Raw genomic sequence first — 1,821 nt, 5'->3', positions numbered from 1 at the left:
AGGGGGCGGGACCAGCTGGATCTGCCTGAGAAGCCTCAGTGGGGCTGAGGCTCGCAGGGACCCTGGCAGGGAGTCCCTTGGCTGGTGGTGCTTGACCCAGTGTTACCCATCTCTAGCTGGGGGGTGAGGCTGGGTGCTGTTGGGTTTTGAGGTCAGTTTGGGCTCTGCCTCAGCTGAGAAGCACTCTGAACATCAGAGGACTCAGCGGAGGCCCTCCTGGCAAGGACAGCCTCCTGTCCAGAGAAGTGGGCTGAGAGCTGGGCACCCAGCTCCCGCCTACAGCCAGGAGAAGCTGCTGCTGTAGGTTGCAGATGATCTGCTCGAACTGTGACTTCTCCCTCCCCTCTGCCCCATCCCCTTCTCCCAGAGCCCAGGGTCTGCCCTGCCCCTCTGGAGACTCCTCAGGTCGAGCCCACCCCTCCACGCTGCCTCACACTGCAGGAGAAGCTCCTCTCCCACTACAGCAGCTGGTTGGCCGTACCCAAGGTGGAAGCCTCCCTTGCCCCGCAGCTGGCCAGGAGCGTCTGTACGCAACTGCAGAACTTCCTGCGGAGCAAGTGCCCCGAGCTTACCTTTGGCAGCCTCTTCCTCAGCGGTCCCCTGCTCGATGGCCTCGAGGCTCCAGCAGCTGACCACGTCCACCTCATGCTGCCGGTGGTGCTCGACACCACGCTCTGGAGCCTCATCCCAGGTGAGGACACCGTGGTGAGGAACCCCCAGTACTGGATGATCAAGAGGACTGATCTGGAGTACTTCCCTCGTGGGCGCAGCCCCTGGGACAGGTTCATCGTGGGTCGGTACCTCTCCTCCAACGTGCTCAATGAGACCCTCCACAAGATGCTAGTGAACTCTGTCAACTGGCCAGCCATAGGCAGCCTGCTGGGGAGCATCATCCACCCCGTCATGGCCTCCCAGGAGCTGAAGCTGCAAGTCAAACACGAGCAGGTCGAGCTGAGCATCACCCTCTTCCCGATGGTGGAAATGGAGGACAAGGTTCTTCTGGCTGCTCCTCCTGAAGGACTGGTGGAAAACCTCTGGCTTGAGAGCTTTCGCAGGGTGGAGGTCTTGAAGGTGAAGGAGCTGGATGCCAGCGACTCCGGGGCTCGGCAGCGCTGCCTCTGCATTCTGAACAGCGTCTGCAGGAGCCATCCTGCCCTGCACAAACTGAACGGCAGCCCCTTGACCCACGTCGTTCTTCACCTCAGTGCCACCACTCTGGACTGGGCAGAAGAAAGCCTTGCTGACAGGTTCCAGGAGGTGCTCGAGGAGCTGGTGGGCTACCTGGAGAAAGGGGTCCTGCCTTCCTACTTCAACCACAAAATCAACCTCTTCTGTGATCTGTTGGAAGAGGAGATTGATGAGATGGGCTTCCTGCTCTACAGGGCTGTGTCAGAGCCGGAGCTGCTGCTGAAGGAGAAATGACGGGGGTGAGGAGAGCTCTCGAACGTGGAGCATTCTTTGCCCGTCTGCTGCTCCCCGCTGCGAGGGCTGTGATGCTTCTAGTTGACTAGTCAGTTAGAGGTGACGTTCTTGCACTTTATGAGAAAAAAAAAAATTATATATATTTCCTGTTGGACTAAAAGGTGCCTGAGCGGAGGCGGGGGTTGGCGTGGGGAGTCTTTGGCTGGGAGGCTGTGCCAAACCTGGGGCCAGTGCAGCCCACACCTCGATCACCTCCGGTGAGTCTGATCCACTGGGAGCCGGTGTGAAGCATGTGTGGTGTCCCGTTCCCAGTGTCCTCTGCCTGTCCCAGCTGCTGGGCTCCCCTCGTGCTCCGAGACCAGCTGGGGCTGGAGGGGAACAGGTCCTGCACACCCCACT

General features: G+C 60.0%; 1 protein-coding gene across 1 annotated transcript in view; it reads left to right on the top strand.

Moving 5' to 3' along the window:
* The window catches only part of LOC104496755 (mitochondrial dynamics protein MID49-like), a gene marked incomplete at its 5' end in the record, with an annotated part of 2,265 nt that extends 843 nt beyond the window's left edge, over positions 1–1,422 (top strand). The window contains one exon of the mRNA XM_010139918.1: positions 368–1,422. Coding sequence (XP_010138220.1) covers positions 368–1,422 — 1,055 coding nt within the window. The remainder of the gene's footprint in view (positions 1–367) is intronic.
* Positions 1,423–1,821: the final 399 nt, after the last annotated feature.

This window comes from Buceros rhinoceros, unplaced genomic scaffold (assembly GCF_000710305.1).
Source record: "Buceros rhinoceros silvestris isolate BGI_N320 unplaced genomic scaffold, ASM71030v1 scaffold29047, whole genome shotgun sequence".
In the NCBI taxonomy this organism is placed as follows: Eukaryota; Metazoa; Chordata; class Aves; order Bucerotiformes; family Bucerotidae; genus Buceros; species Buceros rhinoceros.
This window is presented reverse-complemented; position numbering and strand designations above follow the sequence as displayed.